The sequence below is a fragment of the Saccostrea cucullata genome, unplaced genomic scaffold (genome assembly GCF_032062105.1).
Source record: "Saccostrea cucullata isolate Sc308-1 unplaced genomic scaffold, CSIRO_AGI_Scuc_v1 ctg45, whole genome shotgun sequence".
NCBI lineage: Eukaryota > Metazoa > Mollusca > Bivalvia > Ostreida > Ostreidae > Saccostrea > Saccostrea cuccullata.
In genome coordinates this window covers 612,853-638,341 of record NW_026939164.1, presented here as the reverse complement: position 1 = coordinate 638,341, position 25,489 = coordinate 612,853, and the positions used below count along the sequence as shown (strand labels likewise).

The 25,489-nt window shown below is 32.1% G+C and overlaps 1 protein-coding gene across 1 annotated transcript in view; it reads left to right on the top strand.

The window, feature by feature from the left end:
* The first annotated feature begins 3,551 nt into the window (after nucleotides 1–3,551).
* Nucleotides 3,552–25,489, top strand: part of LOC134252405 (G-protein coupled receptor 54-like) — a 45,918-nt gene continuing 23,980 nt past the window's right edge. Inside the window, exon 1 of the mRNA XM_062734876.1 lies at nucleotides 3,552–4,018. Within this exon, the coding sequence (XP_062590860.1) occupies nucleotides 3,606–4,018 (413 nt within the window). The 5' untranslated portion in view covers nucleotides 3,552–3,605. The remainder of the gene's footprint in view (nucleotides 4,019–25,489) is intronic.

Below are 25,489 nucleotides of genomic sequence, written 5' to 3'. Positions count from 1 at the left end.
AAGATCCTTAACTGCTCATTTTCCTTAAGTTTCAAGTAATTGTCTAAATTTGAAGATTTTTCAAGATTTTGTTATATCTTTATATGAGTGAACAATTTTCGAATGGGATTAAGAACAACATACAATCTATCACTCAATATTATGTTTAAAATAGATGCTTTAAAAAGGAACTACCTAAATTTGAATAATCTCTTATCTACTTTCCTTTCATATTTAATCAATTGAAAAAAGGAAGTAATTCAAAAAAGAGGAAACAACCTCAGCAATATTTTACTGTTAACATGTAGTTTTCTTTTTTTTTTAAAAAGTATCAAAGGTTTATACATTGATTTACTCTGAAAATTTATTCTATAACTTTTTTGAATTTTGATGCTTTAAATATTTTGAATTCAATTACACTTAGGAAATATTGGAAACAAATTATAAATATATCTCTAACTTGAATTTATAGTTCATGTATGGATAAGTAAAAATTAAATATCACGATATGAAATCCATAGCAAAAATACTTTAATTTATTAAGGTAAAAGATTTGTTTTGCTATAGTAACAATTCTTGATTTCTAAATGTTAGTTTTGTAGAGGCTAACCTCTTTTCCATAACTGAATGTCCACTTTTTATCAAAAGTTTTGAACTACACAATGAAAAACAAATAAAGATCAGAGTTAATTCCCTTCATAAAAGATAGCGCTCATTTGAACATACACGTAAGCAAACGAGAGAATTATAAAAAAGTAAAAGAATAGTTAAAAAAGGGGGTGGGGACCACGTATCAAAGGAAAGAAGGATATATTTATTTGATAAAAAAAATAGTAACATAAATTTATATGACATGCAATTACCGGTAACTATTTCATAATTGTTAATTAGAAAAGGCATGAAACAAATACCGATTACATTTAAAATACTGTGAGAAAACATTGATTCCGTACGTGATATCAAGTTTTTGTAGCTTGGGAAAAACAAAACTCACTAAAAATTACGGATTTAACAGTCCTGAGGTATAAATTATGGAGGCAAAATAGACTTTTCGTTTCCGTGAGCAATAGCATGACTTATTTTCGAATAGCGTAAAATTAACACATGAAAATTCTAGTGGCAGACAACTTACATAATATACAGGTGTATCGATGAAATTATTCATATCAAAATGTCAATGACTTATGTAAAGTTGTACATACACGTATATCAAACATGCACTTTTCATTTATTGTTTTATTTTTAAGCTTACCTGAGCCGATCGCTTGAATAAACTTTTCTGATCGAAATTTATTTCAAATGAAGGCTCCTTCAATGGGAGATAATTAAGAAATAGTAAAAATTGGATGGTATGTATAAAAGTCTTCTCAAGAACCACTTGGCAAAAAATGAAACTTATGTATGAAACCCTCTTTACATAGTGTTGATTCAAATCTGTTCAAGTCATGACCTCCTGGCGTAGGGTGGGCCAATAATCTCGATAAAAGTTTAAATAGGAATGTTTAGAGAAAGAAGAAATCTTTAACAATCCTCCTGTATTTTAGATTCAAGTTTGTACAAATCATGACTCCTGGGGATGTAGTGGGACTACAAAGGTGGATAAGAACTTTTAAATAGGAGTGAATGTATATGTAAAATTATGGTAAAAAAAATCAATCACCTTTTCCAGGTAAAGTAGATTCAAATCTGTTCAAATCATGGCCTTATGGGATAGAGTGAGGCCATGATGGGGGGATCAAAGTTTAAAATTTTTATTTATAGGGAAAAATTCTTCTTTTCTAAAACAGCAAAAACGTTTTAAGTTATTATAAGTTATGGAAACATCATATATGGTAATGCACATTCAAATTTATTCAATTCTTGACATCTAGGGATAGAATGGGGCCATAAAGGGGGTTTTACCAATCAAAAAGAGTTATCCCCGTTAAAATGTCGACCTGATTTATCTAAGTAAAGTTGAAATGAAATACACTACATTTTTGTTTCAATTATTTACACCGACTATACAGAGGATTATCTAATTTCAATAATATTTTTTATATTATTTGACCAGATATCCAGCTATTCCATACGATTTTTCCTTACTTATGGACTGATATTTAGCACAGTCCTTTAGATCGCTTTTAAAATTGGAGGTGCCAAAAATATATTTTATACACGTCAGTGTTTTAAGTAGTAAAACTGAAAGCAATCAAAAGGCTTTTGATATTCTGCATATGATGTTTAGGTTTCCCAACATATTTATATTTGTTACTCAAAATCATACACTGAGTACGATCAAATTTTGAACCAAAACATACTACATGTATATATATTCATACATAAGTTGTATGTCAGCATGCCGTAAATTTTATGGTTTTTATAATACCTTATTAGCGAAAATAACCTATTCTCAGGTCGTATTTTTGACGACTTCTTAAGCCTTTTATTTTTTTTTTTTCGTTTTTTCACTGAGATTGAATACGGAATGTTCGGTTTTCTTGATTAGTAAATCGTAAGTGTCATGGCGGATGTGGGAGACGAACTGTGGGCTTTTAATCCTCCTGGTCCCCACAATAGATCTCCATGGGGTCCGTGAATATACCCTTTTGTAGATTTTCTGTTTCTGTAGTTTTTAAGAGAATGATCGTTGTTTGTTATCTTTACTTTTTTCAATTCTGATCGACAATGTCAGATCAGGTGTTCTAACAATCTGTCGGAATTCCGATTGGGTACTAATTGTTTCCAGTAATTAGAACCCCTCACCCTTTTTTTGTATTCATATAAATCTGAATTTAAAGAATACGTAAACGTGAGAAGAAGAAGACACTTGCGGCGCCTTCAACTCGACGTGAAGATATGTCCTTAAGATTTTACTTCCCTTATTTGTAGCATACGCTCTCATCATCTGCATTTGTGGTCCATATATCCCAAGTGATTCAATACGAAAGAGCGTATGCTATGTAGGAACGATTCCTAAAGCAACACAAGCGATTGACAAATAAGTTGATGATTCAAAGTTATCAACAGTCTCATTTAAAGTGTTTATTTACTTTCTTAATTTGAAACATTTTATTTTTTCCAAGTTAAACTGAATATGAAACCTTTCTGAAAAATATAATTTGTATCCGTTTTTTTTATCATCCACAAAGCGAAGATAATATTTCTTTTAGAACGAATTATCAAAGTAATGCCATAAGGCATAATATATATATTTTATGAAAAGTATGAGAATACAAAGATGGGATGTTCAACATTATTTTTTTTTCATTTGAGATTTTCATTTTTTAACCTTTAATTTCCATTATAATATGTGTTTGTTGTTTTCAATTTTGTAGTGTTAAATTGTGCAAAATTAATTGTTTATTAGCTAATTCTTGAAAACAAGCCTGAGCAACAATTATTCCACCAGCGTTGACTTTTTCCCTATATAAAAGGCGCCTTAAGAACAGTATTGATTCAGATGAACAGAGAGAATCGACTTCATACATTGGAGTCGACATCTGATACACAATGGTTATTCGCGAAAGTCATCATGCAACGTGCTCGTAACTTTCACCAACTCGCCAAAACAGCAAATATTTTTCAAACAATCAAAGAAACATCTTGTAGTTTTATACTTCTTTGAGAGACTAACAGCGAAACATATGGAGCCCGATGAGTCGGAGAATATTACGAACAAGGAAGACTACTATATATATGATTCCATGTACTACGAGGACATAGACTCCTTAAAACAGTCATGGACAATCAAAGATGGTCATTTTCTGCCCACAATCCTAGTGTACAGCCTAACATTTGTGATCGGTCTTGCAGGAAATATACTAGTTATTTATGCTGTGGTATGCAGTCGGAAAATGAGGTCCATAACAGCGTCTTTCATGATAAGTCTGGCAACTGCGGACATCCTGTTTCTCGTGGTATGCGTGCCATATAATACTGTGGAATTCGTGAAGATTGAGTGGCAGTTAGGACCGGGCTTATGCAAGTTATCGGTCTTTACGGAGCTGTTGTCGGCCTTTAGTTCCATCTTAAACTTGTCTGCTGTCAGCGTGGAAAGGTGAGATTTTCTTAATTTAAAAAAGTGAATTACCTTCTCATGCTTCCTCCCGCCCCACAAGAAGTAGAAAAACAAAGCTAATAACACTTTGAGTCTAAACGTTGCTATTCTAATTACTTAACTGCTTTGAGTTGCTTTTTCCTGAATGACTATATCAATGCAATGAAAAAGTGCATTTTATACAAACCCACCTCTCTTCCACCCTTTTTTTTTTACAAATTTATATTATAGATTTATTTTTGAAAAAGCAATGAGCAAATTTAGATACAATTTGAACTTAAATATGATGCTTTATCATTAATAAAGAAAAGAACATACTATTGGAAATATTAGAAATCAATGTATCATATTTTACACTTCGATAATCAGGGTGCTTAAAAAAATATGTCTTATTCTCAGGAGCATACATTGTAAAATATCAATTTAAATACTCCAATAAGACAACAGATTTTAATTTTTTTTTCTAACTTTATAATATCACTTTTCATACATGTAGTCTTGAAGTTTATTTATGACCAGAAAAAGGAATATCCGCAGTCTCGTTTAAAGTTATCATTTCGAAAGTTCTATGGTTGATACAATGACTTTATCATTGAGTCAAATGCTGACAGACGTTTTTCATTATTTCTTGATCATGACAGGAACACACGGAGGGTGTGACCGGTCGGCAGGGGATGCTGACTCCTCCATGGCACCTGATCCCACCTCTGATGTTTTGGAGGTCCTTCTTTGCTCTGCTCCTATTTTGTATTGTTTTATGGATTTTTGATCTTGAATACTGTTCGTTATCTCCATATATTTCATTTCACCTTATATGCCTATTATCTCCATATGTTTCGTCTTAATTTATATAACCTTTCGGATTTCCTAAATTTTTATTTTAGCTCTATCAAACTAAAGGTCAACATGACATTTCTTTTAGAGTTTTCTTTTTTTTTTTATCTAAACCGCTGAGCAAGAATCAGGAAGGTATTCTAAAAGAGTTTACAAACTAAAGCTTTTTCTTTGTCTCATTAATCTTAAGTTGGGTTTCCCGAAAATACCATGTAAGAAATAAAGGGAAACTCTGAATATTCCTAGACACCTTTAACTTGCATTTGTATAACACCAACATTAAAAAATATTTTCCCCTTCAAAATATAACTATGCTTTTATTTATAGTATTTCTTTCATCAATAGTCTACACATTACAAATATATAATAAACATTTCATTTGTTTATCACAGCTAATAGCTGGGCTGGCTATTCTCTGATGTTTATAGTAAATTTTCTCGATTAATTTCTGAACATAATATATAATTTCTATATATAAAATTTTCTTATTTTCATGGGGAAAAATAACCCGAAAAAAAGTCAGTGACGCAAAGAAGAGAAAATTGAGAAAACAATCACGTACATTGCTTTTTTGTTCAGTTCTTCTTGACGTACACGTATTGGGTTTCAGATATTGCAAGTTTCAGAACCAAGAATCTTTTTTTACAGTAAAAAATAGGTTTCTCGTTTCAAAACATAATATTGCCTTGATTCGAGTTCTGTACGTCTAACCCTAGGTTCCAAGAAATGAAATTAAGATAGACAAAAAGGTTTTGAAAAAAATAGTGTTCAAAGGATTATCAAAACAGACAAGAAGGCTGTTCGATGAATTATGTCCTCGGTGTTCGGAAAGAAAAATTTTCAATGATTTTGTCTCAATGGTTTCCTTTAAGTACTCTTCTTTAATTGAAACTAATGTTAGTAACATATCTATCTAAATCCTAATGTTTTTAAACCCATTTTTGAGTATGCCATTCGTATGCTAAAAATGGCAGAACCGACGATTTCTCGGACTTGTTTCTTCTTTCTGAAAAATGTTTTTTTTTTATTTTGAAAAAGAAACAAGTCCAAGTTCTGGCGATTATAATTAGTCGGAAAGAACTAAGTAAACTATCTGTTTATCCAAAATAAAATACAAACTCCTTTACTATTCATGACTTGTGGGTGGGAGCGTTGTTATGAAGAAAATTAAAGAAGCAGATTTCTGATTCTTGTTCCCTCTTTTCATAAATCCATATTGAAATGGATCAAATCTAATTTTTTGGAAAACAATCAGTCGGACAGCATTTAAAGTCAGACCTAATTTGACTTTTCAGAGTATAAAAAATCGTTAATACAATTACGTGTATAAGCTTTTCTTATGTGTCACCTATTCATTTGTTGATACGTAATTTCAATGCAATATCTTATCGACCAATTCAAGGGCCCACGATAATGAAATAACTAAAAATCTGATCAAGAAGGCCACTAAATTCGAAGAAAATGGCATTTAATACTTTCCTTGTGCTCTGGCATTTCTTTGCTTTTCCCGGACCTTTGCGTTTTTAGTTTAAGTGCATCTTATAAATTTTTTATCTGGGGTTCAAAGCAATGTATGCAGGGGTCTACCTTATATAATATCAGACAAATATGAATAACTACAATTTTGGATTGTTTTTCATAGTTGTTTGGATATCCTTACACATTGCCGTTTTCACAGATTTGTTAAAACAAAGGTTAGCCATTGAGATCTAAGCTTTTTCAGTGTCAACTGTATCTTTAAAACACTGTGATCTAGCCCACAAAATATGCTTACCACATCTGCTAAGCGTCTTAAAGCCAAGTAGACATCATCTGTGATAATTTGTTGAATTTTTATAAACATTACTTTTGTTCTTGATAATTGTGGTCGCCAAGGGAGGTAATTACTTTTTATGCCTATTCTGTCATTTTTGATCATTGAAATCCACCTGTCCATCATGACATGTACCTTTTAGACAAACATAAATCGCTGTAAACATCACATATCCCAGTAGCTTTTACTTTTACTTTTGATTATTGATTCTTTGTCATTTATTTTTAATGGTGTATACCTAAAATAATCTTTCTTTCCCAGCTTCTTACAATGAAACGTCGCCCGCGTGGCGCAGTGGTTAGAGCGTCTGCTGTATATAGAGTCGCGAAGTAAGGAGTCAATCCTTACGTCGCGGGTTCGAATCCCACTGTGGGACGTGGAGACCGGTCCTTCGGATGAGACCGTATAAACCGAGGTCCCGTGTCGCAGTAGGTGCTGGCACGAAAAAGATCCCTCCCTGCTTAATGGCCCTAAGTGCCGAGTATAGGACAAAATTTGCAGCTCTCCACCGGCAAGTGGTGGCGTCTCCATATGAGTGAAAAATTCTCGAGAGGGACGATAAACAATATACAATCAATCAATTTTACAATGAAACAATATGATGAAAAGTCGTCACATTTACGATTATCAGATTATTAAAAATTCAACTATAAGAGAAAGCCAAAGTTAATGTCATATGATTTTTATGTTGTATGTTATAGAGATCAAGACATAATTTACTGAACAGCCCTCGTACTTTCGTTTTGTTTACATCGCCTGCGTGGTACAGTGGTTAGAGAATTTGTTATCGAAATTGCCACAGTCAATGGAGTCGATCCCTACGTAACGAGTTCGAATCTCACTGCAGGACGTGACGTCGGCCGGTCCTTCATATGAGACCATATAAACCGAGGTCCCCTGTCACACTATGCGCTGGCAAGAAAAAAATCTGACACTGCTCATTGGTCCCCAGTGCGTAGTTAAATTCACAGCCCTCTACCGATGTATGTAAGTTGTGACGTCACAACCAGTCAGTCGTGGCGTATCAATGAAAGGGAAAATTTCTCGAAAGGGACGTTAAACAAAATAATATCATACATATACAAGATTATATCTGGCATATCTCCTGAAAAGGTATGTACAGTTTCTAAAACGAGGAAAATTATTGATAAACAAGTTGATGAAACAAGAATATCAGCTTCTTGTTTAAAGACTACATTTCATAAGTTCCTTGGTCTGTACAATGACATTGTCAGCAAATACATTTTATCATTGAGTTTAATGCTGACTGACGTAATTGAAGACGGAGTTTTCCGTTATTTCCCGCTCATGACAAAGAACACTCAGCGGGTGTGACCAGTCGGAAGGGGATGCTCACTCCTCCATGGCACCTGATCCCACCTCTGATGATTTGGTAGTCGATCTTTGCTCTGCTCCTATTTTGAATTGTTTTATGGACTTTTGAGCTTGACAACTGTTCGTTATCTCCATATATTTCATTTCACCTTATATGTCTATTATTATTATATAAAAATACGTGAAAAGAGTTTAAATTCATGGATGTTATTGGAAGATTTGTTTTTTAAACTTGCGATAACCTTTTTTTAATTAAGGATTCATTTCATATATTTGTTCATCAAAAGAATTTAAAAAAGATTTATGCTTGCAGGAGAATCATGATATGCGTGAAGTAATATGACTATTTTAGATTTAAATGAAAGCAAACATTCACGAAGGTGTATTAATTTTCATTATGTGGCGGAAGGCTTAATTATCGCGTATTACAGCCTTATAAAGTTGTACTAGTTTTTTGCCAGTGTTTGAGTAAAAGTGACATGTTTCGGCATAAAAATCAAAGAACAAAGAAAACTATTGAAAATATCTTCTTTTTTTTCATCCTTTTTAAAAAGAATCTTAAATTATTTGAAGATTCACATATATTTTCTCTGATAAAATGAAGCGTATACACTTATCAAATCTGGATGAATTTTTTTATCATTCTGACCGCCTCCTTACAAGGTCTAGAATAAGAAGTGAAACGTTGTGTGACTGATTTTAAAACATACCTCACAGTATCTGAGATGGTGATATATTATATCAATGAATATATGTATAATTTATACATTTAAATGTCCATGTGCATTACTAGTGTATTAATAAATTTTAGTATGCATAAGAAATATTTTAAGATTTAAAAAAAGTAGCGTATAATATTATGAAACGTCTATGCCTAATGGTGTAGAGATCTATTTTCACTCATTTAATTTATAGTCTACTTTCGAAAATTCGATTTTTTATCATCATTACAGATTCAGCTTATATGTTTAACCATTGATCACAATCAAATTGTCGTTTTTTGTCATTATATACCAATTAAATACTTAAAAAACAATTTCTTCTCAATCATCATTAACTCCTATCATTCAATTACAAAGTCATTTAAATAACTATCTTCATGGTGCAGGGATGGTGGAATTTCCGAAGACATACCTATTTAACAAGCACAATAATTCATCTCTACTGACAGAAAAAGGGTATTGTTATAGTCATTGTATCTTTTTTTTACTCTCTATCTCGATGCAGGTATGATATACTAGCTAAATTAAGAACAAATTAAGCAGTTAAATTCATATTCATCCTAACTACCTGTAATTCTGCGAAGAAGTGATTACACATTTATATCGTATGTTGTATGCAATTTTCTGCACGGAGGGATCAATCGTCATATTTGGCAGAATTCTGCTATTTTGTTGCAAATGTGAGTCATATCTGATTTTTTGTTTCCAACGAACGTTTCTTTAAATCATTTCTATTAACAACGTTTTAGATTACTATTTTGGAACAATTCGAAGTCTACCATTGAAAAAAATGATTGTAAATGTTTTCTGAAAGGTACTGTCGCCCGCGTGACGCAGTGGTTAGAGCGTCTGCTCTAGAGTCGCGAAGTAAGGAGTCGATCCTTACGTTGCATGTTCGAATCCCACTGTGTAAAGTGGAGACCGGTCCTTCGGATGAGACCGTATTTTATTAAACGGAGGGCCTGTGTCACAGTAGGTGCCGTTACAAAAAATATTCCTCACTGCTCAGTTGCCCTCAGTGCCGAGATACGACAAAATTTGTAGCTCCCCACCAGCAAGTGGTGGTGTCTCTATATCAGTGAAAAATCTTCGAGAGGAGCATTAAACAACAATCAATCTGAAAGGTACTACAATTAATGATCATCTTATCATTTAATCCTACCATTAATATATTTTTTTCAAGTTCATGAATGATAGAATTAGGGAGGCCATTTCAATTTCTTTCTTTTTATCTAACAACTGGAAGAACAGGAGTGACAACGCAGTCATTATGTACGCTAAAATTCTCTTAATGAAGGCATGATATTCAAATTAAGAACAAGCGAGGTGATTAAATTCATATTCATCTTAACGAGCATTTCAACAGATACTGATCACAAAAAGGAATGACTACAGCTTTTTACATCCTATGACACGACTTTGATGCTTTGAGTCATTACAAATTTCTGGGGAAGCGATAGCATACGATTTCTTGTATGCAATTTTCAGAAGGAAGTAAAGTAATTTGCTTTGGACAGAATTCCGCTTTCATGTTTTAAATGTGGGTCATTTCCTAAATCTCTTTAAAAGTACATAGCTGTTTTAAACAGATCATGACGAAGTAGTTTTAGATTTAACAATCTGAAACTTGTATTGAAATATTTTAGTGAAAAATTGATTTCAAAACTTTGATGGGCAGCAAAGAAAAAGATGTTTATTTTGTACTTTACATACCCCAGTCCAGAAGGCTTATATAAATAAGATCTTAGTACCAAAACAGCATCGGAATAAACATGCATAATAGTAAAGCGTCAAAAAAAATACTGATGAACAAACATCGGAATAAAGTGAAAAACTAAAAAATATCAGTCCAAAGAATAAAGTGCTTTACTGAGCATTTTCTTCTAAATTATTATTTCAAAACGATTGCTCACGTTCACATTATCAACTTTTTCTTACCGAAACCACGATATCAAATATGGAAATAACGGACAGCAGTCGATCAAGCTCAAAAGTCCGCTTTAATATAAACAATAAAAATGGTGGGGGAGAGAGCACTGTGGCAACGCACTTTGAAAAAATTACGCACTTAAAAAATTTTCAAAGTGCGTTAAAATTGGGACAAAATCACGGCACTTTGAAAACATTTTTCAAAGTGCGTTAAATTTGGGACACATGCACTCAGCGCACTTTGAATATTTTTTTTCAAAGTGCGTTAAAAGTGTACATCAACATTTTTACCATATGGACATTTAACCCACTTTGAAAAAACATGTATAAAACAAAATATCTTGACTTAGATTTTAGTAATTGAGAGAATCTATTTGTAATAATTTTATCTTTCGAAAAAAATTTTAATTTACATGTATTGATTAACCCTCATTGAGAACAAGGAGAAGATGAGTATATAGAAGGTCTCTCAGACCAACTCATTTTTACTTTGGGTAGACAGTTGAAAGAGGAACACACCCCCACCCAAAGGTAAGCCCCAATTTTTAATTCGTATATTATGTGTATCTTTGCAAAACATTTGTGTGACTACCCCCCCCGGTACTGATGCCTATGCTACCCCCAAATATATTGGTGTGACGTTGAAAACTTTCAATAAATTTTAGTTTACATTGAATGCATGTAAACTGGAAAAAAATAAGTACAGTAAACATATAAGAAAGAAAGAATTTTCAAAGTTTGGAAAAATCCAAATCGCTCACTTTCACATCCTGAAGTAACGTACTTATCACTGAAAAGTTATCCAAAAAGTTCAATTTATTTACAATGTATCATACCTAAGATATTCAAGAATATTGACCAAGCCATACACATTTTTTATCAAAGTGCGTTAATATGGTCGATATCAACGCACTTTGAAAAGAAATTATATTTGTTCAAAGTGCGCTGATTTGGTCCCAAATTTAATGCACCTTGGAAATTTTTTTTAAAGTGCGTAATTTTTCAAAGTGCCTTGTAACAGAGCACAACAGAAAACGGACCTAAATATCAAACGTGGGATTAAGTGCCATAAAGGAATAACCTTTCACACCCGTTGTGTATTCCTTGACTTTTTCAGGCAACCCGTAGACATTTCAGTGGGTATATAGAAAGCCTAACAATTAACAATTAGAAAGAAAAAGCCTGTCAGAGTTCGACATAATGATCGATTGTATTAACTGACAATTTCTTTTTTTCAGCCATATGACTTTAAACGGGACTTTAATTTTTTTTATTGTTTTATGAACTTGTTTATCTATAGCTTGCTTCTGTTAGAAATTATTCATATATATAGAAAATGTTCTTGCGTATCAAATCAACTGGGAGACATAATTCCAATATATACAGTTGTATATTGCTACACAAGTAAGAGTCATTGACATTTTTGAAATGCTATTGCTTTAAACTGTTTAATTTACATGAGAGGATCATTCATCATATAAGGTAAAAAGCAAATAGAAAGAGAAAGATCTTTTTTTAATTTTTGTTATCTAAACTTATCAAATGTACGCCATATACGTCACTGAATACGAATCTGCTTCCAGTGATTCAAACTTCTTACCGATCTTCCATATTTTGTTCACATCATTATATCGGATTTGTAATACAGTTTGCGTGAAATCATTAGGAATACAGTGATGACAATAAATGAATATATTTACATTCAGTGAAATTTTCTTTATGAAATCCGTAATAAATTAACGATTCACTACGTTCAAATTTCTATAACACAGGCGAAACCTTGTCGCCGCGCGTTAGAATACACAGTAGGAACTATATGCATTTTCAATATTTAGGAACACCAAAATGTATATTGTTTCGACTCAATTTCATTTTTTAAAAACTAACCTTTTAAAATTAACATAAAATACAACAAATGTGCATTAAAATTAATTTGTCCTTTTTTTCCTCGCAATGTTTATTTGCGTTAATAAACTTTCCAACGTCACAAACGGCTTTCCAACGTCACGAACGGCTATTACATTTATTAAGCACACGGATGTTACGTCTATAAAGCACACCAGTTTTGCAGGGCGCTAAATAAACAATTATGAAGAGGGAAAATTAGAGAATGTAAATATGAGCTAACGCGGTATTTAATTTGTCGGCACGGCCAGGTGTGTTATAGGACCAAAGACATCCCAAAATATGAATTTAATGCTTAAGTATATTTGCTTTGAGCTTTAACAAGCTGAAATATTTTGATTAATAACCCACTATGCTATATTCTGATGTACTAACTTTGTCATTATTCAACCTATTTAACGACAAAATCTTGCCAAAGTCACTTGATATCTAAGAATATTCGGGTTTCATTTAATCTAACAATTTTGTCTTCTTCTATTGTAGAAGATTGTTGAGTTCGGAACACGAATGATGAACATGTAAATCGTATAATTAACTTTAAGTTGATAATAATTATTTAAGCATTGAATTCATATTTTGGGATGTCTCCGGTCCTATAACACACCTGGCCGTGTCTGAACTGAATACCGCGCGTTAGAATATGAATTCAATGCTTATATTTACATTCTTTAATTTTTCCCCTACATATAATTGTTATTTCGGAATTCAGCGCCCTTCAAAACTGGTGTGCTTTATAGACGTAAGGGCCGTTTGTGACGTCGTAAAGTTAAATAACGCAAACGAACATTGCGAGGAAAAAAGTGACAAACTAATTTTAAATGCATATTTGTTGAATTTTTTCGTTAATTCAACAGGGTTAATATTTTTTTTTTTATTAAATTGTGTCAAACACTGTACATTTTGGTGATCATAAAGTATTGAAGATGCATATAGTTCCGACTGTAGATTCTAACGCGCGGTGACAAGGTTTCGCGTGTGTTATTTAAGAAATAAACAACGTTATTCAGTGAACATGGCGTAATGAATAGCAATTGCTCTGCTGGCATATTCCATGATGCGCGCTAGCGCATCATGGAAAATATGCCAGCAGAGCTATTGCTATTCATAATGCTATGTTCACTGAATAATCGTTGTTTATTACTTATATTTGCATTCTTTGATTTTTTTTAAGAATATCAGAGGAAATCCTGACTTACATAAGGACGCTGCTTCTTGTTTTTATTAATGAAAAACATACGGCTTTAACATCAGTACACCTGATCAATGATACTTTTATCTAATAAATCACAAACAATTACAAAAGTATTTCCCTCTCAAACACAGTTATCTGGATACAAGCAGCGCCGTCAACACATTCTCTTAAATTTTGTTTTGATGCAGTTGTGACGCCATCGATCAACGTCATTGAAACCCTCTAACAAAAATCAACGATTTAACACTATGACGAAAAATGATGACGCTTTTATAATGATTATTTCTCCAGAATGCTTTTATATTTTTTTCAGTTCTTCTATTTATTTTTAATAGCTGAAATATTATTCTTGAAGTCGATATACTAGTTATACTAGTTTTCTGAATGTTATTACCCAAGTGTGAAGAGTTATCGTTCTTTGAACAAATATGCATGATACAAAAAATAAAAATAGGGCAGTTTTCTACAATTTTTAAAAAGTTTTATTATACAATTGAATACATTGACCAAAATTTAATTTTTAAAGATATAAATCAGCAAATTTAATTATTCCGAATTTCTTTTTTCTCAAAGAATATTATTAAAAACTTATTTTTATTCCTTTCACGAAAAGTTTCATATATATACTTCTCGACACGTTAAACAGGTCTAGTAGAAATTGTTCCACAGGAAATTGATAGAGCAATTGCTCTCATAGCAGGAGCAGTTGCGTCTTTAGGCCTGTGAACGCAATTGCAGGTTGCAGGTTTATAGTGGGAGAAAGCAGTGGGTATGCAAATATAGAGATTTGATTTCTAATGGATATTATAAAGAAAATCACACTGAATGTAAATATATATGTATTAAGCAAAAAGAAAATAATATTTAAAGTATCCTTTGTACGAATGCAATATAATAAAGTCATCTATGTGTAATGCGTAGCGGTATAATGAATAATTCTGTTCTATAATTAACTGTGATGAACTTTACAATAAATTCATTTAATATGAGTATAGTGCTCCCTGTCTTTGTATTACACTACTGTAGATACCGAAAGGAATTAATTTTCGCAATATTTTATGGTGCTGAAAACTATATAAATTCTGTTAATCAACTCTCCCCTCGCGAATTATAATAATTGCGATTATCGCGGGTCAGTTCGCGATAATAAGTACTCGCGAACAATAAGGAATCTACAGTATTTGTTGTTTTACGTACCAATATAGTCGACAAAAAGCTAAAGGTAAGAGCATGTGCTCTAGAGTCGTGGAGTAAGGAGTCAATCCATACGTCGCGGGTTTGAGAACGTTAAACCGAGCTCCCTTCTCTCAGTAAGTGTTGGCACGAAAAAGATCCCTCACTGCTTAATGGCCTTGAGTGCCGAGTAAAGGACAACATTTACAGCTCTCCACCGGCAAATAGTGGCGTCACCATATGAGGGAAAATTCTCGAATAAGACCTTAAACATCAAACGAACGCCCCAATCTAGAATTTTTAGTAATATTGTGACTCCATCATATTTCAGTTAAGGGTTTTAAACCTTTATTCGAAACTTGTAGCAATTGAAAATTGAACTTTATTAAACCTACCGACGCCTAAAGTGTCACGGGGCCTCAGTGTTTTAGGTCTCATGCGAAAGGCCCACAGTTTCAATACTTTGTGCCAGCTATAGGCAAAGGAACAGTTTCTATATACTTATATTTTATCGAAATTTGATTAAATTTGCTGTAGTAGAAGCTAAATGGATCTTCCTATCATAGAGCGCTCTACCGACTGGGTCACATTGACGTTGAATTCCTATGGAGTAATGTGTTAGGTTGAAGAAACTTAATTTTAATTAATTACTCTCATTTTGAAGCAAATTAAAGACGTCATAAGTAAAAGAACCAGGGTTATTTGATATATAATATTTGAGTTAGTTTTGGTGGAAATAAAGATGCCAAAGCTGAGAGCTAGTGATTAAGTATTACCACCTAAAACAGAGATACTATATTTTAGTTTATGGACACAAAACGTCACGTATCCCTAGAAAAATGGAATACCAATGGAAAAGAAGTTTTGAAAAAAATAAGCATAATGGGTGATTAACATACAAAGCTGATCCTCGCCAATACATGTTTATCATCGAAATCCGTCAAAATGAATATTCATTCAGACATAACTAAGTTAGATATAATATGAAGATTACAGAGCAATTGAACCTAACACGTACAGTCAGCAGTGAACATGCTAGCAAATCAATCATAAACTAGTGCTAATTGTAACGGGGACCGTTACAGATGTTCCCCAAACGCTCCCCAACTCCCTTTTGGTGCCATATTCCCTGTAAGCTTCATTAAATAAGACAAACTCTTTGTTTTTGAGACTTTAACAACGTTTACCCAGAAGTGTACCAAGTTCATTCAAATTTTGGCATTGCGTGCGTGTGCATGTGAATGCATGTGCTTAATGTCTACATGATCTATATATCTAAATATACTAAATATGAAAGTATTTTTAAATTTTTAGAAAATACGCTCATTCAAGTGTATTTTTGATTTTGCTCATTTCACGTGCACACACGTGCCTACACGGGCTTGTGACCATCCCTTCTTATAGAAGTTCATAACATCTATCGTTGTTCTAAATCCCACCCCGTTTGGTTAAAAACCAAGGGAGTTATAGCTGTTTAAAGTTTCAACCAATCAGATTGCAGCGCACGTACACACATGTGTATGCATGTGCATGGTGACCATACTTTCTTGTAGGAGTCTATTATATCTATCTATGTTCCAAACCCCATCCTGTTTGGTTGAAAACCAAGGGAGTTATAGCTATTTAAAGTTTAAGCCAATCAGATTGCAGAGCACGTGCATGCACGTGTTTTCATGATAATTGCTATATATCACGTAGGATATCATAATGCATGGCTATGTTTAAAATTTTAAAGGATTTCGTCAAAAAACAAGAAAGATATTGAGACTTTAGTGTCAGCCAATCAGAGCGAAGCGCACGTGCATGCGCGTGAGATCTTGCAATTTTGACCATGTCGTCATGTTTTTACTATAATATATCCTCGCATTATGAGTTTCAAAGCATTTCATCAAAAAAAAGAAAAGTTGCGGCTCTATCTATTATATTGGTCATTTCACGTGTTGCACGTGCGCGCTCTTGCAAGCACGTGCGCGCAAAATGACCTTGATTCCGCAAATCTACATATCATGTCTACTGACCCTAAAAAGGTTTTACCTACATCGGACGAACAGTTTACAAGATCATTCCCGGACAAAAAAGTACCCAGGAAGAAGAAGAAGAAAAATAATAATAATAAGAAACAGAGTAAAAACAATATGTTCCCCAACTTCGTTTGGGGAACATAACAAGGGCACCGTAAAGCGGAGCATCCCTTCGCACAGTGCATTCTATAAATCAACACAGCATTAGACGTCAATCCCAATGCAAATTACATCACTTCCGGTTTTTTCTGGCGTTTCCAAATGAGTGAAATATTTTCAAGAGGCACGTTAAGTAATATACAATCTATCAATCAATCTCTTCCGTTTTACTAAATACTATTACTGCCCAACAACAAACACACACAAGGGTGTTTCTAAATCCTCTTCAACTCTGTTTGAATGGTATTATAATGATAATGTTGTGATAAAAATATGCAAACATCAGAGTAAAATTGCGCAAATAAAAGTATAACATCACTTTTTTTCAACACAGCCTAATTGCTAAAATGCGTTATAAAAATTCATCAAAGGTTCCTTCAAAGTTCTTGCATGTAGATATCTCTTTAGATTTGCTCAATGTATTTTTCTTTTTACATTGTATGTCCGTTGATTAGAATATGAAAAATCACCATAAACCACGCTCTTCGAAAATTCATTTATATTTATGCATAATGAGTGGTCAAGAAAAAACAAAGCACTTCAGTCTCAACAGCATTGTACTTCATATCACTAGCTTCTTCACTAATGAGACAGTTCAATGTCCGACACGGTGTTAATAGGCATTGACTCAACATGTCAAATTACTATAGCTACAGGATTTTATAAATATAAATCTTTTACTGAGGATGAAAACATTGGTCCTTTTTTAAGATATGTCAATAATTCAGTGTTTATTATAAAATCAACGAAAAATGAACTTATATTGATGTTAATTTTCAGGAAATCGGATATGTATTTTTTTTTCTACTTTAAAATTATGTTGTTAACTACATAAATCTGCACCATGTGGTACTCTACAATGTTAAAGTAGATCTCATTTTTTTTTTTCAATTTATTTTAAAATTGTCCGCCATTGAGGTTTCTTCCTTTAGGTGTAGTACCAGTATTACTGAACCTCCCCGCTCAAACAGAATCTATGTACTCTTTTACACTTAATTGACGTCTGAACTTTGGCGATAATTGGATGAGGTCTCCCTTTAAATTTCTTCCTCTGAGGATAGATAAAAGTATTCTCATATTTGTCATCCGTAAGAATTTTCTTTTGTCGAAATATTTCATTTTTCAATTGTTCCTATTTAATGCTTGTTGCAACCTGTTAGCAGACAAGGGGTCCATTCTGCGGCATTATTTCCTTGGTCAGTTATAAGTTTCTTTGCTTAAAAGTTTTTATAAGTACTTCACCAATATTTTAAATGATTTCCATTGTAAATCATGTATACCTTTTGATTTTCTTACGGTTACAATCTTAACATTTTTTGCATTATGGAAATAACGAACGGTATTCAAGCTCAGAAGTACACAAAACAATATAAAACAGGAGCAGAGCAAACACGGCCCAACAGAACATCAGAGGTGGGATCTTATAATGCTTCTCTTATCCTTTAACTCCAAGCTTTTGTTTAAGAATTTCGAAAAACTTCTAGACATTACACAAGGGGATTATTCATAATTGTAACTCTTAAAATTTTGTATTTTTAACATTTTTTCTGCTATATGGCAAAGATTTTCACAAGCTTCTTAATTTTCTTTTTAGTTTAAGGCCATTTTATTTAGTGTCAAGCTCACTGTAATACCGCAAAAAACTTAATAAATTCATTTTTTTTTGGATGAAATAAATCCGTTGAAGAAAATTTTATTTTTGCAAAAAAGAAAAAAGTATGCTTGTTCTAGTAATTTTGATATATCGATCTAATAGAATATGGAAAATTCTAACTTTTTACGTTATATCGGATCATTCGCATGCACGACGTTAATTTAATGCATGATGTATTATTAATCATAAATTTCAAATTTTAACGCACAGCTTGGTGTTTTATTTTCAAGTATCAGAGCATAAAAAAAGAGAAATTTGAATATCAAGCACATACTTTTTAATCATGGATATAACATATTACTTAGGTTTGAATAAAAGATGTTACTAATCACGTGGGAGCTTAGGGAAAAGGCGTAATAAATGGTTTTCGGAAACATTCCTGTCTTGCCAATCAATTTGTGGCCATTTTTATTCTCGTCTGTATTTGTTTGTCAAGGTTTGATTCTCTCTTGTCCGTTAAGCAATGTTTTGTTACGTCTAAATTAAGTCAAAAAACCCACCCCTAAACTGTTTTCTTTAAAGAAGATTGTTTACCACAAGATTTAATTTGAACTAGTTTTAAGGAAAACAAATTTACTGCATCATAAAAGTCTACAACTAATAATCACATATTTATATTATTTTGATTACCTCGATCCCCTCTTCAACCTCTCTCAATATTTTTATATTTGCATGATGAATTATTTTACAATTTTTACATTTACATAATTTTCGTTCAGCTAAATAAACAGTCATAATTTTCAAAATATGTTAGATACAAAGAATACATATACTTTCGTTTACAAAACAAATTATTCCCATTCAGATATAATGATTTTTGCTGCAAATCATGATAAATTATGAGTTTCTTTGAACTGATTATAAATATTCGATATCCTCCCATTTTTATTTCCGTCTCTCGTTAAAGGTACACACCATTCACGTATTTTATGCCCTGTGTCATTATTCTGCTTAATTTCGAAGCAAGGATAAAATAGGAGTAGAGCAGGCACGTTCATATTCTCTCATTACCAATTTGATCCCTAATACCTATAAACTCTGGGAGCATATAAGGTCTTGAAGAAAACCTTCAGATGACCATTTTTTTATTCATAAACAAGGGTGTTTTGCAGACTATAGTACTTATGGAATCTTTCGTATCAGTCAGGATAATAGTTACACACAATTCAGTAAATTTCATGATTAGAAGAAAAAGGAACATCTGTTGTATATGGAGATACCGAACAGTATTCAAGATCAATGTCCGTAAAACATTACAAAATAGGAGCAGAGCAAACACGGACCTCTAAAACATCAGAGGTGGGATCAGGTGCCATGAAGGAGTAATATTACACACACCGTGTACTCCTTGTCGTGATCGTTAAATTTCAATTCAGTGTATAAATCATGGACTAACAATTAGTAAGAAAAACGCCAGTCAGCATTGGAGAGATTCTGGAGTTTGTTAGATTTCAGTGACAAATATTAGTAATAACACTATCTGTCAATTTTTGTATAAAAAATATAATTTTCATCCATTGACTTGGTTTTTCTCTTCATATTGTTATTTTTTTCATTATTGATTTTGTGGCTCCTTGTTACTTAGGTAAACCAATGAAATTCCGATTCACATTAAGATAAAATCCGATAATATATTAATTTTGTGTACAATTCAATTAAATATGTTCATTAAAAAAAATAAAACATTGATGAAAATGATCATTGTGTTTTATTAGAATGTAGCAAAACTACAGGATTCTTCTGAGTTATTGAAAAATTTCCCTGATGATGAAAAGAACAATCTTTCTCAAACATACCTTTCTACTTTTATTCTACTGAACTTTTTATATGTTTATTTGTATATCATGATATGTTACAAATAGAAATGCCCAGTTAAGTTTGCATTTGTCAGGATTTGCAAGAAAAATCTTAGGCCTCTATTCAAAAACATGACGTAAAAGCATTGTTGCCAACCTACGTAGACATCAAGTAAATCTGTTCATTCTTCTTTATGATATTTTATTGTTATATGTCTTTTGCTATCATGTTAATAATCTTAAATAATAACATGAATTATAAAAAGTTGAATTGATTGAAATGATACTTGATTTCAGTTTATCTTTTTCACATGGATATTTACTTTTAATCATCTTTGGCATTAACACTAACCATTTCTAAATATATGTTCATTAATTTGGTCCGTTGTCATAAAAAACAGAAATCATAGGAACCGAATAATCATACTGCAAAAAATTTGAAAAGTTCCAGTTATGTGAGAAGTAATTCAAATAAAATTTGTGATCCTAGATTCTATAAATTTTACGTACTTTCACAACATATATTTTTAAGGATGGCAATCTGAAATAAACACAATTCCACGACTTTTTAAGAAATGGATCACTCTGCACAATCAATTTCACTTATCAATGTGGGTTCCCGGACTCATTTATTTAGTTTCTGTGGTTGCTGGTCTAGCTCTAATGGTAATGCTTATTATCCCAATATGGATGCCACTTCCCTCCATCTATTAAATAAATCAACCCCTATAATAATTATTGGTAGTGTCATCACTGGTCACTTCTGCGCTTTACTAATTCAATCTCTTCTCTTAACCAAATACAAGGAAATTTAAACATTACTACACTGGATATCAACTAGATTCATAAAAAAAATATCTAGAATTTTCAAGTAACTGGAAAACATTTAACACCCAAAATTGAGCAATTTCCTAGTCAATATGAAAAACTCAAAGATGAGATTCTGCATTATTTCAAAAAAAAAAAAATACCATCATCGGCAAAAAAAGGAAATATTCATCTACGCATAAATTTGGCAAAAATATTCTTTTAATCATTTATCAATTGTAACCGAAATAAGTACTAGATATTTTTGCCTCCTTCGCTCCTAAGAACCAAATATTGAAAAAAACACTCTCGGGAATGATGTTTCCAGGGTTCATGTTTTACCTATTAATATTTTGTATTATTAAATATGGAGATTAAAAAAATTCTAGCTCAAACGTCCATTTTAACAAATTCAGAGTAGATCAAACACGGACCTCAAAAAAACCAGAAGTGGGATCAGGTGTTGTAGAGGAGTATACTAGTGAAAAAGAAATACCATGGTCTCTATTCTGTAAATTGATTGTGACGCATTATTTCTCTCTTAAGAATTGACAGCAATGAAGGAGAAACTTCAGGAGCACTGTACATTTACTAGTATGATTTTTGAGTAGAGGTGTACATCATGATCAATAGTGGGTACTTAAAGAGGCTGGGGTGGCAGCCATTTTCAGACTATTTCTATCTCCTTTAAAAGAAGAGCACCTTATAAAAATATACAAAACTGATCAAATTTTAAAACTAAAATGTATGCATTTTTTCTTTGCCAAATGATAGTTGACAGCTTAAGATACTGTATCAAAAAAATAAATAATAAGTTAAATCCGGTGGTTAATTTGGGATTAATTTGTTGACCCACCAGCCTCCTTAAAAAATCCAAAGAACGTTTGGAAAATTTTAATTTACAAAACTTTACCAAATCATTAGCATTTAAACGTTTAATTTCTCAACACTTTATGCAAAAAAAATTATTTACCTTGTCATTGGTCAATTGCAAAATTATTTTGTTAAAACCAGTATGGTTTTACCAAGTACTCATATTCAAAGATTTTTGAGTTTTCTTTTGACAATATTTATGACGTTTTGGAGATTAAATGATCCATGATTGTGTCCCGTTTTATGAAGAAGAATTTACGTTTACATGAGAAGACAAATACCTGTGGCCTTCAACTCGAAAATTATATATAGCAGCGACCTATTTTTTTTTTATAAAAAATAGTTGCTTCCATTCAGCTCTCGACTAGATATATGCAGTTGCCCATTCTTTCTCATGCCAAAGAGCAACTAATATGCATATTTTAACGTACCTAGTGAGAAGTAAAAACAAAACAATCCAAAAAAGATCCTTGTGTACATTTACATAGGCTTGAGCAAACCTACACACTTCCTATATTCCTGTTCTGCTGTTGTATGTCGTAATAAAACTGCAGGCTTTCAAAGTAATCACCACCATCAATGTTGTAAAGCATTTTTTGGAATCATTGATACTGGCGTATACCATCAAAAGTGCTGTTAATACCGTGTACTATTCTTCAAATGTTTCAAGGTTACACAATGTAAACATAGTTTCAATCTCAGGTTAATTCGTTGATTTGACTGTAAATGTTTCATCTTTTTGCAAGAGGAAATATAGATGCTAAATGACTATTGTATAGGTACAAACTTGATCACGAATGCGTGCCTACGCAAGGTGAGTGGTACACTGTATAAACGCACAGTATGACTTTTTGTAAAGTCTACCAGACGCAATACACTTTTTCTGTGAAAGAAAATAACCTTGCATGAGTTCAAAAGCCCTCTATATATGTTATAATGAAACATATGGAATGAAATTATATGATAGTTCAACTAATTATGATTTTTTTTACCTTATGGAGAATCCTTTTATTTGCATAAATAAGATAACCTGGTAATAATAATTGATGCCAAGAACAAATAAAAAACATTTGAATAGTTTCAAGCATTGGAATAGTAAGATGAAATCAACTACGGATCGAGTACCTAATTTTTTTTTCAAGAGGATCCGGCATTAAATTTACTGAAATTGAATACAACCGACAATTCCTTCCGCATTGCTCCAAGTAAAAGTTCCCTTTCTATTCAAAACGAATCACAAATTACCTCTCGTTTAAAAATACATGTTTTGGGGGACAACCATCGAATTCACGATCGTCTTTGTAGCGCAGTAGTAGATTTTCTGCTCTAGAGTCGTGGAGTAAGGAATTGATCTAACGTCTTTTTGCGGGACGTGAAGATACATCAGATGAAACTAAATGACTATTGCAGTAGATACTGGCAAGAAAAAGATCCCTAACTACCCAATGACCCCGACTGTCGATTAAAATTTATAGCTCTCCGTCGGCAATTGGCGGCGTCTTCATATAAGTGAAAAATTCGAAATGGACGTTAAACAACAGACAAATAAACCAAATTAACGTCTTGCTTAATTTACTTTTTTTGGTAATTTCCCCTCAATTTTAATAAAAAATTTAATTATAGTTTAATTTCAATTGTGTGTAAGTTATTTTTTTTTCAAATATGTCGACATGCAAGATAAATATGTTGACATGCAAGATAGTGGTAATAATAATTGAACAAATAAAAGACAAGAAAATTGCAATCAAATAAATATTATAAAAAGTCTTCAAAAATCTGAAATATCGCCCACATGTGACATCCAACATGCTAGATGCTACTTATTTATGTTAACGTGCAAGATAAATATGTTGTAATGCAACTTATTTATGTTGACATGCAAATTTATATTGCAACTTAGTTATGTTGACATGCAAGATAAATATGTTGACATGCAAAAGTTCTCTGTTGACATGCAACTTAGTTATGTTGACATGCGAGATGAATATGTTGACATGCAACTTATTTAAAACATGCAACATGTTTTGGGGACATGCAACTTATAAGTTGCATGTCAACATATTTATCTCGCATGTCAACATAATCAAGTTGCATGTCAACATAAATAAATTGCATGTCAACATATTTATCTTGCATGTCAACATAAATAAGTTGCATGTTAACATAAATAAGTTGCATGTTAACATATCTAAGTTGCATGTCGACATAATCAAGTTGCATATCGACATAAAAAAGTTGCATGTTAACATATCTAAGTTGCATGTGAACATATTTATCTTGCACGTTAACATAAATAAGTAGCATATAGCATGTTGGATGTCACATGTGGGCAATATTTGAGATTTTTTAAGATTTTTTTATAATTTTTATTTTATTGCAATTTTCAAACAAATCAACATATTTATGTCTTGCTAAATTTAGCTATGTTGCATGTTGGCATAATATGTTGCATGTATATCTATCTTGCATGTCGAAATATTTGATATAAAAATAACCTGCACACAATTATTAAATTTGATCACTTACAGTAACAATTATTATTATTAAATTTGATCACTTAAAGTACTTTATGAACCCATATTATAACATCGCTCAAGTCACAAGAGAAAAACTATTTTTATTAATTTGTCCCAACTTGGGCTACTTTGAGTATTTTCTGAAATTCCCCCTACAAAACAGTTTTATCTATGTTTGAAATATAGGCAAGAGAAAGAGGAGAAAAACTGTTAATTTCATACATACTGTCCTGGATAAAAATTGGCAAGAGCAATTCAATTTTTTAACAAAATTTCCTTCTCTTTACAAACAAATATATAAAATAAAGCATCCTTACGGTACAACAATATTATCTAATTTGTTTACAAAAATTCAAAACCACATATAAGAAAGTTTCATATCTAACATGAATATTTTCAGTAGATCTTGTATAATTGAAAAAGCATTAAATCTATTGTTACTCGTAGGTTTCTTTACACTAGGACAACATTTGAACTATCATAATGATCTCTTTCTTTTTTTTTTTTTTTTTTTTTTTTTTTTTTTTTTTTTTTTTTAACAAAAATATGAAATTCATTAAAGGATAACACCTGGTTAAATTAGGTTGTATTTATTTTAAAGTTCAATTAAACAATGTAAATTATGACCACAGCAAACACAAAACAAATGGGACCAGGTGTTCTGAAGGAGTAAGCTTCTCCTTTGTACTGGTCAATTCAGTGTAAAATTTATGTAAATTAGGTCGGTCACCAGTCGACCAAG